Here is a 1,416-nt window from a genome sequence, read left to right as displayed (position 1 = left end):
GCATGCAAAGGCCGGCACACCTCAAAGGGACCACATATTATTATGTCTTAAACATAAAGTAATAAAACCACACTGAAAAAAAATAACAATGTCTCCAACATGAATACAAGAAAAAGACCAAACTGAAAGAGAATAACAATGTCTCAACCTAAAATACAACAAGAAAACCGCACTAAAAGGAAATGAGGAATGGAAATCTAAGTGGAGGATCCTAGCCCATGTTCAAACTTAAGCCAATTGAGCTTCACCTCAGGTTCCTTAAAAGCCATAAATGTGTCTCTCTTACACTTGTCTAACAACAAGTGAACCGAAAAGAAATACAACTCGCTTCCAATTTGTAATCCTGGTAATGAATCTAGAACTTCAACAACTTTTACCATGCTACAGTTTCCAGTGTTAGATTGCGCAATCAATGATCCAGTACTTCTACTCTCAACTATATCGACAAGGCGATCAATTTGTTGAGACAATTTAGCAGCCCTTCCAACCTTCACATTTCCTTTTCCTTTCTTGACTTTCTTTTGTCTCTCATTTGTCTCAATTGGCCTCTTATTCTTACGGGCTTGTGCCAATTCACTTCGGATTGGTTCACCTGACTCACCACTACTCTCAAGTTGTTCAGGTAGACTAGATTTATCATTTTCACCTTTATCAGACTCACATGGCACTTGTCCAGAAGATGGTGTCCAAGCATACACTCCTGTGGCCACAATATTCATGAACATCCTATTTAACTTTTCTTCTAACAGTGGTTCAATTCCCCGAGTGCGAAACCTCGCTGCGTTGGGATGAATCTGCAAGAGCATTTGAAAAAATTAAACCTGCCTAGTCCAATACTAGAATAAAGAATGACAAATCCTATAATTCTGTATACCTGCAATTTATTATGCCACCATTCCTCAAATGCATCAATAGTATTCTTCTTAATGTTCCAACCTAGACCAGTTTCTTTACCAATAAGTTCCTTCCAAAGCTTCCAATCATTCTTCAAAGCATCCCATTTATTCTTCAATTGTTGTCTTTTATATACTCGTTTGGTTGCTTCATTAAATTTCTGAATTAAATTTTCCCATCCAACTTTATCCAAATGAGTTCCAGGATGTCGTCCAGCTTCCACCTCTATAATACACAAATCACAAAATAGATCCACATTCTCGGGGTCCCATATTGCTTTACCTTGTGGTATACTACCCTCCATTTGAGAATTGATAACTGAAAGTCTAAAACAATGTAAGGCTTCATGCTTTTATTTACAAAAACAATAATAAGGGTAATACTAACCTTATTTCCAATTCAAACACTCACTCAATAGCCAAGCTAATCATAGCTTCTACTCCTAGATACTTCACCTAAAAATTGCTAATCAATAATAGAATGCTAATTCGATTTACAACAATTGTGCCTAATGATCACTTT

General features: G+C 36.6%; 1 protein-coding gene across 1 annotated transcript; it reads right to left on the bottom strand.

The window, feature by feature from the left end:
• Window positions 1-197: 197 nt before the first annotated feature.
• On the bottom strand, window positions 198-1,198 carry LOC112090744 (L10-interacting MYB domain-containing protein-like). The gene is made up of 2 exons (XM_024162781.1): window positions 875-1,198; window positions 198-794 (listed from the first exon to the last, which is right to left on the bottom strand). The coding sequence occupies exons 1-2, from the start codon at window positions 1,196-1,198 to the stop codon at window positions 198-200; spliced, it is 921 nt and encodes a 306-aa protein (XP_024018549.1).
• Window positions 1,199-1,416: the final 218 nt, after the last annotated feature.

Source organism: Morus notabilis, unplaced genomic scaffold (assembly GCF_000414095.1).
Source record: "Morus notabilis unplaced genomic scaffold, ASM41409v2 Scaffold154, whole genome shotgun sequence".
Lineage (NCBI taxonomy): Eukaryota > Viridiplantae > Streptophyta > Magnoliopsida > Rosales > Moraceae > Morus > Morus notabilis.
Note: the sequence above shows the minus strand (reverse complement) of the source record. Positions and strands in the feature narration are given on the sequence as shown.

Bases quoted from the DNA above. Each gene is read 5' to 3' on its own strand.
- LOC112090744 (XM_024162781.1), bottom strand. From the start codon at position 1,198: ATGGAGGGTAGTATACCACAAGGTAAAGCAATATGGGACCCCGAGAAT. The intron at 795-874 runs GTATACAGAATT...ATGCTCTTGCAG, and splicing joins GGTGGCATAATAAATTGCAG to ATTCATCCCAACGCAGCGAG.